The 14,605-nt window shown below is 35.8% G+C and overlaps 1 protein-coding gene across 2 annotated transcripts in view; it reads left to right on the top strand.

The window, feature by feature from the left end:
- Window positions 1-14,183, top strand: part of HELLS (helicase, lymphoid specific) — a 46,763-nt gene extending 32,580 nt beyond the window's left edge. For both annotated transcript variants that reach the window (XM_017680684.3, XM_017680686.3), the window contains exons 20-22: window positions 6,571-6,667; window positions 6,749-6,825; window positions 9,364-14,183. In XM_017680684.3, coding sequence (XP_017536173.1) covers window positions 6,571-6,667; window positions 6,749-6,825; window positions 9,364-9,458 — 269 coding nt within the window. In that variant the 3' untranslated portion in view covers window positions 9,459-14,183. The remainder of the gene's footprint in view (window positions 1-6,570; window positions 6,668-6,748; window positions 6,826-9,363) is intronic.
- The last annotated feature ends 422 nt before the right edge of the window (window positions 14,184-14,605 follow it).

Raw genomic sequence — 14,605 nt, 5'->3', positions numbered from 1 at the left:
GGGCCCACAACGCTGGAGGGGCCCAGGAGAGGCTTGTGGGAGCCGGTGGTGGAGGAGAAGCCCAGGAGCAGCCGCGCCCCCAGCACCCACTCAGCCCAGCGCACAGCCACCTGAGACAGACCCAAAGGCTGCTGTTGTCACACAGCTGCCCAGCCAGGCGCCACTTTCACAGGAGAGTGTACCCGGCATGCCTGCCACTCCTGGCAGGGCTCTGTGCTACTCTGATGGAGTCCCCACCCACAGCAGCTTAGGGATTAACCTGGAAGCTGCTCCAGGAGTGCGGGTGACTGACACAGGCAGCGGAGAAGGGCAAGGCGACCGGCAAGCAGGAAAGGACTTTGTTCTCCCAGCTGACAAACGCGCTACCGGCCTACAGCCACCTCTATCGCCATGAAAAAGCAGAAGAATTTAGTCCAGTCCAAAATAGTCCAGACAACCCCTAGGAGAGGGCCAGCAGAGATAGACCTAGCCAATCTCCCTGAAAAAGAATTCAAAATAAAGGTCATAACCATGCTGATTGATCTTCACAGAAATATGCAAGAACTAAGGGATGACGTCCAGAGGGAGAATACAGAAATGAATGAAACAGTCTCTGGAAGGACTTAAGAGAAGACTGGATGAGATGCAAGAGGCTGTTAATAGAATACAAATCAGACAACAGGAACGCAGAGAAGCTGACGCACAAGGATTAAAGGATCTCCAGGAATGAAAGAATTTATTAAGAGAACTGTGTTACCAATACAAACGGAACAATATTCGCATTATAGGGGTGATGGAAGAAGAAGAGAGAGAAAAAGGGATAGAAAGTGTCTTTGAAGAAATAATTGCTGAAAATTTCCCCAAACTGGGGGAGGAAATACTTGCTCAAACCACGGAAGCACACAGAACTCCCAACAGAAGGGACCCAAAGAGGACAACACGAAGTCACAAATAATTAAAATGGGAAAGATCAAGGACAAGGAGAGAGTTTTAAAGGCAGCTAGAGGGAGGAAAACGTCACCTACAAAGGAAAACCAATCAGGCTATCCTCAGACTTCTCAGCAAAAACCTCACAGGCCAGAAGAGAATGTCATGATATATTTAATGCAATGAAACAGAAGGGCCTTGAACAAAGGATACTGTATCCAGCACGATTATCATTTAAATATGAAGGAGGGATTAAACAATTCCCAGACAAGCAAAAGTTGAGGGTATTTCCATCCTACAAACCACCTCTACAGGGTATTTTAGAGGGACTGTTCTAGATGGGAGAACTCCTAAGGCTAAGTAGATGTCACCAGATAAAATAAAATCACAGCAAAGAAAGACCAACCAAATACTAACTAAAGACAAAAATTAAAATGAACTACCCACAAAAGCAGTCAAAGGAAACAAAAAAGAGCACAGTACAAAACCCCCAACATATGAAGAATAGAGGAGGAGGAATAAGAAGGGAGAGAAATAAAGTATTACCAGTGTTTATACTAGCTCAATAAGCGAGTTAAGTTACACAGTAAGATACTAAAGAAGCTAACCTTGAAACTTTGGTAACCATGAACCTAAAGCCTCAGTGGCAATAAGTACATCTTTCAATAATCACCCTAAATGTAAATGAACTAAATGCACCAATCAAAAGACAGAGTAATAGAATGGATTAAAAAGCAAGACCCATCTTTATGCTGCTTACAAGAGACTCACCTCAAACCCAAAGAGACTAAAAGTCAAGGGATGGAAAAAGATATTTCATGCAAGCAACAGTGAAAAAAAAGCAGGTGTTGCAGTACTAGTATCAGACAAAATAGACTTCAAAACAAAGAAAGTAATGAGATAAAGAAGGATATTACATAATGATAAAGGGATCAGTCCAACAAGAGAATATAACCATTATAAGTGTATATGCACCCAATATAGGAGCACCAGCATATGTGAAACAAATACTAACAGAATTAAAGGACGACATAGAATGCAATGCATTCATTTTAGGAGACTCCAACACACCAGTCACTCCAAAGGATAGATTCACAAAACAAAAAATAAGTAAGGACACAGAGGCACTGAACAACACACTAGAACAGATGGACCTAATAGACATCTATAGAATTCTACATCCAAAAGCAACAGGATACACATTCTTCTCAAGTGCAGAATAGACCACATACTAGGTCACAAAAAGAGCCTCAGTAAATTCCAAAAGATTGAAATCCTACCAACCAACTTTTCAGACCATAGAGGTATAAAGCTAGAAATAAATTGTACAAAGAAAAAAGGCTCACAAACACATTGAGGCTTAACAACATGCCTCTAAATAATCAGTGGATCAACAACCAAATTAAAATAGAGATCAAGCAATATATGGAAAGAAACGACAACAACACAAAGCCCCAACTTCTGTGGGACGCAGCGAAAGCAGTCTTAAGAGGAAAGTATATAGCAATCCAGGCATATATAAAGAAGGAAGAACAAACCCAAATGAATGGTCTTAACGTCACAGTTATCGAAATCGGAAAAAGAGGAACAAATGAGGCCTAAAGTCAGCAGATGGAGGGACATAATAAAGATCAGAGAAGAAATAAATAAAATTGAGAAGAATAAAACAATAGAAAACATAAATGAAACCAAGAGCTGGTTCTTTGAGAAAATAAACAAAATAGATAAGCCTCTAGCCAGACTTATTAAGAGAAAAAGAGAATCAACACACATCAAAGAATCAGAAATGAGGAAGGAAACATCACGACGGACCCAACAGAAATACAAAGAATTGTTAGAGACTACTATGAAAACCTATATGCTAACAAGCTGTAAAACCTAGAAGAAATGGACAACTTCCTAGAAAAATACAACCTTCCAAGACTGACCAAGGAAGAATCAGAAAATCTAAACAAACCAAATACCAGCAACAAAATTGAAGCAGTAATCAAAAAACTACCCAAGAACAAAACCCCCGGGCCAGATGGATTTACTTTAGAATCTTATCAGACATACAGAGAAGACATAATACCCATTCTCCTTAAAGTTTTCCAGAAAATAGAAGAGGAGGGAATACTCCCAAACTCATTCTGTGAAGCCAACATCACCCTAATACCAAAACCAGGCAAAGACCCCACCAAAAAAGAAAACTACAGACCAATATCCCTGATGAACGTAGATGCAAAAATACTCAACAAAATATTAGCAAACCGAATTCAAAAATACATCAAAAGGATCATACACCATGACCAAGTGGGATTTATCCCAGGGATGCAAGGATGGTACAACATTTGAAATCCATCAACATCATCCACCACATCAACAAAAAGGACAAAAATCACATGATCATCTCCATAGATGCTGAAAAAGCATTCGACAAAATTCAACATCCATTCATGATAAAAACTCTCAACAAAATGGGTATAGAGGGCAGGTACCTCAACATAATAAAGGCCATATATAATAAACCCACAGCCAACATCCTACTGAACAGCGAGAAGCTGAAAGCTTTTCCTCTGAGATCAGGAACAATACAGGGATGCCCACTCTCCCCACTGTTATCCAACATAGTACTGGAGGTCCTAGGCACGGCAGTGAGACAAAACAAAGAAATACAAGGAATCCAGATTGGTAAAGAAGAAGTCAAACTGTCACTATTTGCAGATGACATGATATTGTACATAAAAAAACTTAAAGACTCCACACCAAGACTACTAGAACTAATATCGGAATTCAGCAAAGTTGCAGGATACAAAATTAACACACAGAAATCTGTGGCTTTCCTATACGCTAACAGTGAACTAACAGAAAGAGAAATCAGGAAAACAATTCCATTCACAATTACATCAAAAAGAATAAAATACCTAGGAATAAGCCTAACCAAGGAAGTGAAAGACCTATACCCTGAAAACTATAAGACACTTTTAAGAGAAACTAAGAAATGGAAACTCATCCCATGCCCCTGGCTAGGAAGAATTAATATCGTCAAAATGGCCATCCTGCCCAAAGCAATATACAGATTTGATGCAATCCCTATCAAATTACCAACAACATTCTTCAACGAACTGGAACAAATAGTTCTAAAATTCATATGGAACCACCTAAGACCTTGGATAACCAAAGCAATCCTGAGAAGAAAGAATAAAGTGGGGAGGATCTTGCTCCCCAACTTCAAGCTCTACTACAAAGCCAAAGAAATGAAGACAATTTGGTACTGGCAGAAGAACAGACCCACAGACCAGTGGAACAGAATAGAAACTCCACAAACATTAATCCAAACATATATGATCAATTAATATTTGATAAAGGAGCCATGGACATACAGTGGAGAAATGACAGTCTCTTCAACAGCTGGTGTTGGCAAAACTGGACATCTACATGTAAGAGAATGAAACTAGATCACTGTCTAACCCCATGCACAATAGTAAATTCGAAATGGATCAAAGACCTGAATGTAAGTCATGAAACCATAAAACTATTAGAAAAAAACATAGGCAAAAATCTCTTAGACATAAACATAAGCGACTTCTTCATGAACATATCTCCCTGGGCAAGGGAAACAAAAATGAACAAGTGGAACTATATCAACCTGAAAGTCTTCTGTATAGCAAAGGACACCATCAATAGAACAAAAAGGTATTCTACAGTATGGGAGAATATATTCATAAATGACAGATCGAATAAAGGGCTGACATCCAAGATATATAAAGAGCTCACGTACCTCAACAAACCAAAAGCAAATAATCCAATTTAAAAATGGGCAGAGGAGCTATATAGACATTTCTCTAAAGAAAAAATTCAGATGGCCAAAAGACACGTGAAATGATGCTCCACATCGCTTGTCATCAGAGAAATGCAATTTAAAACCACAATGAGATATCACCTCACACCAGCAAGGATCGCCACCATCCAAAAGACAAACAACAACAAATGTTGGTGCGGTTGCGGAGAAAGGGGTACCCTCCTACACTGCTGGTGGGAATGCAAATTAGTTCAACCATTGTGGAAAGCAGTATGGAGGTTTCCTCAGAATGCTCAAAATAGAAATACCATTTGACCCAGGAATTCCACTTCTAGGAATTTACCCTAAGAATGCAGCAGCCCAGTTTGAAAAAGACAGATGCACCCCTGTTTATCGCAGCACTATTTACAATAGCCAAGAAATGGAAGCAACCTAAGTGTCCATCAGTAGATGAATGGATAATGAAGATTTGGTACATATACACAATAGAATATTATTCAACCATAAGAAGAAAACAAATCCTACCATTCGCAGCGACATGGATGGAGCTAGAGGGTATTATGCTCAGTGAAATAACCCAGGCGGAGAGAGACAAGTACCAAATGATTTCACTCATATGTGGAGTATAAGAACAAAGAAAAACTGAAGGAACAAAACAGCAGAATCAGAACCCAAGAATGGACTAATAGTTAGCAAAGGGAAAGGGACTGGGGAGGAAGGGTGGGAAGGGAGGGAAAAGGGTGGGAAAAAGGGTCATTGCAATTAGCATGTGTAGTGGCGGGAGGTCATGGGGGTGGCTGTACAACACAGAGAAGACGAGTAGGGATTCTACAGCATCTTACTACACTGATGGGCAGTGATTGTAATGGGGTTTGTGGGGGGGACTTCGTGAAGGGGGAGTCTAGTAAAACATAATATTCTTGATGTAATTGTAGATTAAGGATACTAAAAAATAAACAACCCCTATTTGTTGAACCCACTATTTGAAAAAGTATTCGACTCCAGAGTGTTCTTTTTAAATTTTCAATCATAGGATTTTACAAGTACAGTGCAGAGAAAACGTTCTGACAAGAGTAGGGAAAGTGAAGTGAGTAAGGCATTGATGTTTTATTTCTTATGTAGCTTAAGTAATAGTTTTATTTTCCAAGTTCTATTTTCAATATTATGAGAGATTAAGTTCAAACAACAGTTTGCAGGGGCTTTTTATATGGTATATCAAGGTATAATACACATTCAGTAAAATACCCAGATCTTAAGTGTACAGCTTGATTAATTTTGACAAACGTATACACTCTTGTAACTATCATCCAGATCAAGGTAAGGAACATTTACATCATCCAGAAAGCTTTCTTGTACCGTTTCCAGTGCTCCTTGCCCTTAGAAGACAACCACAGTTCTAATTTTTGTTACATAGATGAGTTTTTCCTTAACTTCTTACATGGATTCATCTGTACATACGCTTTTTTACCTAGGTACTTTTGTTTAACATATTATTTTGAGATTCATTTATATGTGTGTATTAGAAGTTTGGATTTTTTAAAAATTGTTGAGTAGATTGTTTAGCCAGTCTTTTGTTGACTGACATTTGAATAGTTTCCAGATTTTAGTTCTTATGAATAAGCTGCTCTTATGTAAGTGTTGTGGATATACACATTTATTTGCTCTTTATCTTAAGGTGAGTGTATGCTTACCTATAGGAAACTATGAGACTTTTCCCCAAATAGGCATACTGTTTTATACTCAGAAGAAAGTGCAGGAGTTGCAGGGTTTTTTCTTTACTCATACCTGGTTTTGTTTGTCCTTAGTGTAAGCCATTCTGATTGGTTTGTAATATATTTGGTTTCAAAAGCAATTTTGAATGTTTTCTTGAAATTTTTTTCTAGATCATTTCAAAGGTGGTCAATCTGGATTAAATCAGTCTAAGAATTTTTTAGACCCTAAGGAATTAATGGAGTTACTAAAATCCAGAGATTATCAAAGGTAAGGCTTTCTAAATTTTAGAAAAATAGAACTCATAGTTTTTACTTAACGTACAGACTTGAATATGTTGTTTTCTTATAGGGAAGTTAAAGGATCAAGAGAGAAAGTCATTAGTGACAAAGATTTAGAGTTGTTGCTAGATCGAAGCGATCTCATTGGTAAGTATCTCAAGCTTTTATTTCCTAATTTATTTATTTGAAACATGCATATAAGAGAGAATAGTATAATGTACCCCTTTCAGCTGTAATAGTTTATAACATTTAAAGCAATCTCACTTAATTGCTGTTTTCTTTTGGCAGAATCTTGAAACATGTTATTTTTACCCATAACCACTTTGTCAGGCTTTTACTGAGTAGGACATGTTTTTAAACAGAGTACCATGTTGTTATTTATATTTAAGAGCATTGGCCCTACAATCTTGACAATCATGTAATACCCAATCTGTATCCACATTTCTCCATCTATCTCAGATATTTTTACAATTTGAATCAAGTACCCAAATTTCACTGATTACTATATCTCTTTTCCTCTAAAACACTGTCCTCACTTTTTTTTTTTTCTGTGCCATTGATTTGTTGGAGAAACTGGTGTATTTGTCCTATAAAATGACTTACCTTCTGAAATTGGCTGATTTTTCAACTGCATAATGTCCTTTGATTTGTTCCTTAATCTGCTTACTTTGTGTAGAGTGGTAAATAACTGTAAAAAGCTCTGCAGGCTTAACTAGATCCAGGTTCCATATTTTAGGATTACCTGTACTTTTGTTCTCATATTTTTAAATCACATGAATACTCCCAATCTGTTCCTTTGGTCTGTTCTTTGTAACAGTAACGCACTGTCTTGATAAGTGTTTTTGTGGTCAGTTTTAAAACTGTGAAGAGTGAATCCTCTCAATTTTGTTCTTTTTCAAATTGGTTTTCACTGTTAGGGGTTCTTGACATGCTTATGTGAATTTAAATATTCAAAAAGTTGAAGATAAAATAGGGAAAGATAAGGCATTGTGGCCAAATCTTAAATAAATTGTCAAATAGAAATTAGCAACAGAGAAGGTATGCAAGGGTAGTGTAACATCTGAAAATACATTGAGAAAGTAAAGGAAAACAAGGTACTGAAAACCCACTTGACAGTGATCCTCATAATTCTTAAACTAAAGCTAGGAAAGAATGTTCTTAATCTGATAGTAAACTACTAAAATCAAGAACAGTCAAGGATAACAGCTCTCCCATAGTACAGTGTAAAACAATGTACAAGGAAGTCCTAATACTATAGTAAAAATAGGTTAGAGGAATAATAATTAGTTTTTTTGTTTGTAGGTGGTATAATTGTCTCCACAGAAAGTCCAGGAGAACCTAGAAGTTTTTAAAATAGAATTCAAGAAGGTTGCTATAAAACTAACATGCCTAGGATTAACTACAATTTCTTTAAGGCCTTTCTGGAGAAATTTATAAAACATTGAAGGACATTAACAGAAGGACTGAATAAATGTGCAGATTAACTATATTCGCAGACATGAATTTTTAGTATTTCAAAATAAATCAGTGTCCCCCAAATTAACTTATATTCCTTACATTGATCTTCTAATTAAGAAACCCAATATGACTTTTTAAAGAACCATGACAGGCTGTTTTTTTTAATTTATATGGAAGAGTAAAGGGCCAATTGCTAAGGCAATTTTGAAGAGTGACAAAATATTCCATACCAGGTATTCAGACTTAATCAAAAAGCCCTAATAGTCAATACTGTTGAAGCATGTGATAAGTTAACTAGTGCTTTGGTGATTCTAAAAAGCCAACCAGACTTCCTTGGAAAATCAATAAATAATAGAAAGGGAGTTTCGAACCAGAGAGGAGAAGTGTCTCTTTATTCAGTACAGATTCTAGGACAATTTGTAATCCGCAGGAGGAAACCTCATTCCATGCACAAGGACAAATTCTAGATAGGTAAAGAATCTTACTAGTCAAAACATAAATATTAAAGCATTTAACTTAAAAGATAGGAAAATAAATGTGTGACTTCAGGATAGGAAAAGGAGGATCTTAGGAAGGTAAAATTCACAAAACTAAATGAGTAGATTGGTTTTATTACATTAAAGACTAATGTAAAAACCATAAAGAGGCAAACTACACACTATTTGCAACAAAGATAGGAAGTATTTATCACATACAAACATAAAGGAAAAAGGGCGGTGTATGAGCAGTTGATTTAAGAAATGGCCAGTGAACCTACAAATTGCTTTAGCCTCCTTAGAAATCACAGTAATACAAATTAAAACCAGTAGATTTTACTGACATTGGGAGTGTATATAAAAGTTAGTTTTCATGGTATTTTGCTTCCCAGCTTTTAAACTAACCACAGTTGGAATTTCTATTTTTTTTAAACATATCTGAGATTGTAATTCAAATTGTTCTGTTTGTTGCTTTATATATCTGTGTATCTTAAATTCAGCAGAAGGAATTTTAATTAGCAAGCTGATGATTTTTTTTTCCATTTGTGTTTCCTGGAGGCCAATTCTAGTTGAAATAAGAGGAGTAAGGAGTGTATCTTACTTTGCTACTATTAAATAATTAAGGAATTAAAGAACTTTTTCTGTGGATTTTTAAGTTTTGGACAGGTAACTCACTTCTTAACATCTTTTCTAGGATTCCTTTTTGGGTCCTCACACTTTTTAAAAACAAATATTTGTTTATATATTTTAGATCAAATGAAGGCCTCAGGACCAATTAAAGAGAAGATGGGGATTTTCAAGATACTAGAAAATTCTGAAGATTCCAATCCTGAATGTTTATTTTAAATTGGAGCTAAAGAATGATTTTTTAAAATTCTTGTTTACATCTAGTGATTTTCCTGTTTTGGTATTAAAATCCAGACTGTCCACTTTATTTTTTTTAATTATTACATCAGTTTACATAATGTAAGTTGTACTATTGCATACTTAGTAGATGGTAATTTTCTGAGCCTTATTAAGAACAAGGAAATATTCATAGTAAGTTTGGATTATCAGTTAATTTTTCAGACTCGGTAGTACTCTTGGGTACAGGCTAATGTGTACTTGACCACTGTCAGATTTATACAGTCTTCCTGTGGAAGTTTATAATGTCTTTTTCCCCCTTTTTAGCAATACAGTTCATGGGTTTTGGGTACTTCAGTTATGGAGTAGACTTTCGATGGGGGAAAGATTAGGATTATGCTTTTGTTCTTTAAATAAGAAACTGTTTGCTTTTAGGGTCTATTTCTAGAAAATAGTTTACCAGATAAATGTTTGTCATAAGATGATCTCATCAAATTATTTTTTCAGAAAATTAATGACTCAGGTGAAATAATAGTGCAAGTCTTGACTGGCATTGTGATTCAGCATTATATTGACTTGGCGACATTCATTAGTATTATACAGTATGTCACATAAAGATTTCAAATGGATATTGGTTAATGCAGAGAAGGCTGGAAGAAACTAGGGTCTTGACAATTGACCAGAAATTGACAGTAACAGAAGTAAAAAAGGAAGAGCATGAGAAGAAACCCTGAAAATATGTAGTAGAAGGGCATAAATAACACAGAGAGAAAGCAAGATCTAGGAATATAAATAATGTAAAATCCATAATAAGAGGGTAAAAGCCAAAAAGGAACATATTAGGCTGTTTAATTATATCAGATGATGAGCAAGAGAAACTCTGAATGTTCCCTGAACATTTCTGTGTAAGATGGTTCATCTCATGGAAAAAAATGTTATTCTTGCTGCCACGTATATTCAAATGTAGGTCAGATTATCTCCATCTGAGGGTAATGGAACTAGGACTCAGAAGAAAAATATTTTCAGAGAATATTCAGTCTAAGAAAAACAGGGTTTTTTGGTTGATTGTTTTAAAGAGAACTGTATACCAGTCACACAATCATTCTGACTAATCATTGTAGTCTTAGTTGCCTAGTAGTTGTACTGTTCTCCTAGTCTGTTCTTTTTCATTTTCCCAAATGACTATTTCATTGGTTCACCTGTGTCCTCACACCTCTAATACCTCCTCTCTCACCTTGTTCCCTGTTGGCACTGAGAGAATAGAAGCAATCAGAAAAGAATTTCTGTTAAGTTGCCACCTCTGCATCTATAAACTTTCAACATCCATTCCCAGTATCCTCCTTTCCTGTTACTGGATATATTGTCCTGACTAGAGCTAACAGAAATGCCTTGTTTCTTGATTTTTAGCAAACTCCTTGAAAAGTTGTCTGTATTTGCTTTTTTGTTGCTCCTCTTCCATCTTTTTCCTGAATCATTATAGAAAGTTTCTCATCTGTCATTGTCACTTTTACTCCATTGGAACTGCTTTATATTGACAGCCTCCAGTGACTTCTGTGGCCTCATTTTACTTACCTTCTGCAGCATTTACTATAGTTGTTTAATCTTCACCACTAGTTTCTTTCGTTAGCTGGCTTTTTAGCAAACATATTTGCCTGGTTTTCCCTTCTACTTCTCTGGTGACTGTCTCCCTTGCTATTTGTTACATCTTGACCCTGAAACATTAGAATGTCCCTAGCAGGGCTTGGAGCTTCCCTTTTGGTCTTCTCATTGCTTTCAGTACCAATTACGTGGTGATGATTCAGGTTTATACCTCCAGCCAGCATCTTTCTTTCTCCTGAACTCACATCCAGCTGACTACTTGAGATTTTTAGTTGATTGCTTGATAACTCAACCATACAAATCTGAATTTAGGAACTTGTTAACCTGTTGAGACTATTGCCACCCATGCATTTATTTTTCAGCTTCCGAAATCTTGTGTTGTCACCTCTTCTGTTCTCTTGTTCTTGGGGTTTAATGCCTCTTTCATCCATTTATTTTAGTTACAGATTTTAGTAAGGATCAGAAGGGGACAGTTGTTCTTTCTCATCTATGATACTGAAATCAATGGTCCCTGCTCATCTTTTATAAAAAAGTATTCTCAAGCAATGAGTTGCCGTGAAAGATACTTTATTAGCCTTACTTGTTCAGTCAGTCATTCATTCCATGTTACTACGCAGTTTCTGAATGTGTTGAGAGGTTTAATGAAAGTGGTCCTGGAACATTTCCAAGCAAACGTGTTTGACAGAATCTTTCACTAATGTAATGTCTTAGCATTTGTATATGATTTTTTTAGTTTTAGAAGTTTGAGGTAGCATCTTTATGAGAATCCTGATGAGGACTTACATTCAAACATTAAGTGAGTGCTTCTGTTGGTTTTAAATTCCATACTCTTTCAAAGAATTGTTTTGATATTGAGCTGCTTTTTAAAGTTAATGCAAGTTAAGTATTTATGATCCTGTTTGTTATATTAGCCAGTACCTCTCCAAAGATAACATACTATGTTTTCTAGTACTTAACTATCAATTACGGTTAGAAAATTAAGCCCAAGGAATCATACTTACTAGTAAAATTTAGGAGATATTTTTTGGTCTTAATTTTTTTGGAATCACTTATTGTCATCTTAGTTTACTAGTGCTGCTATTGCATTCAGAGATGTAGCTTGTTGGAATCTATAATGCGTGTCTCCAGCATAAAAGTATATATCCCTAATTTACCTAATAATAATACTTTTCAAACAGATTTGGTTAAAAATTAAAATGCTTTTTAAAGTAATTTCTAACAAATTTTTACGTTCTCAGAATTTGATACATTTTTGACTTACAGTTGGCAAACTAAGCTTAAAATATCCCATGTTGAAATGTAGTCTTACTGTGAATGATAGAACGTGAGTTCAACAAAAATGCCAGCCAAGTGGCAACCAGACACAGTAAAGATGCTTTTTCTTCAGATGTTAATTGTTACCAACATAATTTGAAAGTAGGGACACAAATACAGGTGGCTGCACTTGATTGTATGTAATGTGGTTGGTTATTCACATGATGTAGAATGTGTTTATATACAAATTTCAGATGATTAAAATGAAAATACATGTTTTAAAACTCAAATTGCTGAGTTACGTCCACAGTTTCCAGTTTGAGAAATGCAGCCAGAAAAGGATAAATAACTTATCCTTAAGTTTTCCTCATCTCCTTTTATAAACCTCTATCCCCTCTAACCAGATCAGTCTACAGATAACCCCCAAATCACATCTCTGAGTCTTTATTTCTGGGACTTTGAGTCTTACTACCTTTTAGGTTCCTCTGTATCCTTCACTCACTCGCTTAAATATCACCAACTGAAGAGGTTATCTTTGACAGTGAGGGGTTATGTGAGCTGGTTTTTGTAAGGTATTCCAAAACATTCATAAAATAATGTATGCCTGCCTTTTTAATGCTCCATACTCTTCACCACCATCCACCCAAATAAGTATGGTAAGATGAACATCTCATTTACTTTTTAGCTTTAAAAGGTTACTTAAATATCAAAATGTCATAGTTATTACAGAAATGGTAAATTTCTTATACTTAATTTTACTGAGTCACAACAATATGAGTACAGAAATCTTGAGTGCTCGGTTTGGATTTAAATACATAGCATTCCGATGTGTGACTATCATCCAGGTTATGGTCCAGTGTCTAGCTTCTTAGAAGGCTCTCTGCCCTTCTGATCATTGCCTGTCATATCCATCTTTTGTGCCTACTCTTTCTGAATTCTTTTGTGTGATGCCTCTCGCAGTAAATGTACTGCTGTATCTTGTTTCTGCAGTCTAGGACTCTAGATTGGAGGGATCGAATTGAGAAACTTTTCGAAGTCAGCAGGCAAGAGTGAAGAGATAGGAAATTTTTTTTTAAGTCTCAGCAGTTTGATGCATCAACTTGAAAGTGCCAACATCGGGGTAATGGTCCCAGAAATAGAGAAAGAAAATGGGAAAAAATACTTGAAAAGGAAAACCTACAAAGGAGTAAAGAGTCAGATGGACTTTAAACTTAACAAACATGGTTCAAGAGGATAGAATAATATTTTAAAGGAAATGGGCTGTAACCTGCAGTGTTAAATCCAGACAAACTTTCAAATAGAACAAAAATATTCTCATGCAATGAAAAGCGTCAATGTTTACCATATATAGACTTACATTGAAAATCTCAGTGAAGGTCCTCACAAACAAACCTAGGAGATACTGAAAGAGAAGAAATAAGGAAAAAAGTCATAGGAAAGATTGGAAGGGAAATAAGTATGAACCAAAAGAAAGCTGGAGTAGCAGGTCAATTGACAATGAAGTTTAAGGCAAAGATTTCTAAAGCAAGGAATACTATAATGGGAATGGAACAACTGTAACATACTGACAATTATAGTGGGAGATTTTATTCTCCTGTGTAAGATCAAGTAGGCAAAATAAGATACCTGACAGTTGAACAAAATAAGCTTGAACCATTCGATAGGAAGTTTATGCCCAGTAATTAGGGAAAATGCTTTGCAAGTCTATAGGACATCTATCTATAACATGTTGTGTAACAGGCTGAAGAGAAGGCTTTGATTATTTACAAAGGATCAGTAGCAGAAAGACTTTATGTACTGCCCGTAATGGAATAATATTAAAAGATTTAATGATTGAAAATATGTATTTAACAATTATTAAAAATTGTCAAATTACTACTGCGATTTAGCAATTTTTTGTTTTAATATTTATTGAAGTAATGGCTAAACAAGGTAAGCACTCAATCTGGAATAAGCAAAAGAAATCCAAAGGAAGGAAGGTAGTAATAAAAATGAAGACAAGTCAATGAAACGACCTGAAAAGAGTTGAGTTGTGTGAATTTTATGATGCCTAATGAGCTGTGATTTCTGGCTATAGGCTTTTTTCACATTGACTCAGATTCTCACTATTTGATTTTCCTTTCTGAGTAAGGGATGAGCCATCCTGGAATTTTCCTTTGTTGTCTATTTTAATAGGGCTTAGTTCCATCTGAATTCATGAAGGATAATGAGGTTTGACCTTTGAAGGCTTTTTATATAGTGAGCTATTCATAGGGTTTAATTTCAGTACCTGATGATTTTCCCTCTTCTACAGTCAA

This window comes from Manis javanica, chromosome 7 (genome assembly GCF_040802235.1).
Source record: "Manis javanica isolate MJ-LG chromosome 7, MJ_LKY, whole genome shotgun sequence".
NCBI classification, from domain to species: domain Eukaryota; kingdom Metazoa; phylum Chordata; class Mammalia; order Pholidota; family Manidae; genus Manis; species Manis javanica.
The sequence above is the reverse complement of the archived record's forward strand: the minus strand, read 5'-3'. Positions and strand labels throughout refer to the sequence as shown.